The sequence below is a fragment of the Phytophthora parasitica genome (genome assembly GCF_000247585.1).
Source record: "Phytophthora parasitica INRA-310 unplaced genomic scaffold supercont2.291, whole genome shotgun sequence".
Lineage (NCBI taxonomy): Eukaryota > Oomycota > Peronosporomycetes > Peronosporales > Peronosporaceae > Phytophthora > Phytophthora nicotianae.
The window spans coordinates 3,427-3,932 of NW_008649277.1; the positions used below are offsets into that span (position 1 = coordinate 3,427).

The 506-nt window shown below is 55.9% G+C and overlaps 1 protein-coding gene across 1 annotated transcript; it reads left to right on the forward strand.

Moving 5' to 3' along the window:
- Positions 1–33: 33 nt before the first annotated feature.
- On the forward strand, positions 34–424 carry PPTG_24850 (hypothetical protein; the record flags this gene model as incomplete). Its single annotated transcript, XM_008918745.1, has 2 exons — positions 34–253; positions 306–424. The coding sequence occupies 2 exons, from the start codon at positions 34–36 to the stop codon at positions 422–424; spliced, it is 339 nt and encodes a 112-aa protein (XP_008916993.1).
- Between the last annotated feature and the right edge of the window lie 82 nt (positions 425–506).

Genomic DNA, 506 nt, shown 5'->3' on the forward strand with positions numbered 1-506 from the left:
CAGGGTGTCGGGGTACAAGATGTCTGTGTTGATATGGTGCGCGACGAGTGCTCGCAGATTGTCCATGTGGACGGATCTAGCGATGACGAGTACTCATGGGTCCACCACGAGGAGTCAACGGATGATGGCGAAGGCTCAGAGGCAACCAGGAGAAAATATAAAAACTGGACAGCCAAGCCTGAATTTCGGACAAAATGCAGTCTGTCCGCTGCGAGGGACAGGAACATTGTCGGCGCTCGCAGTGATAGCGATGGTAGGTTTTGGTGTGGGTGGCAGTCACTGGTGACGGAGATGACATATGCCAGGTCAGAGGGCTCATTTAAAAATCCGGGGAGAAGCAGGTCGAGCACCATGGAGGAGACTGTGGGGCCGAAGACTGCCGGGCGCAGCAAAGGGCTGGGTGCGAAAGAGGGACCGGACGTGACTGTGAAGAAGGAGCTCGTGGCGGAGGCAGCCACGACTGCCAAGAGCATTCAGACTTACAAGCAGCGCGAGGACAAGCAAAA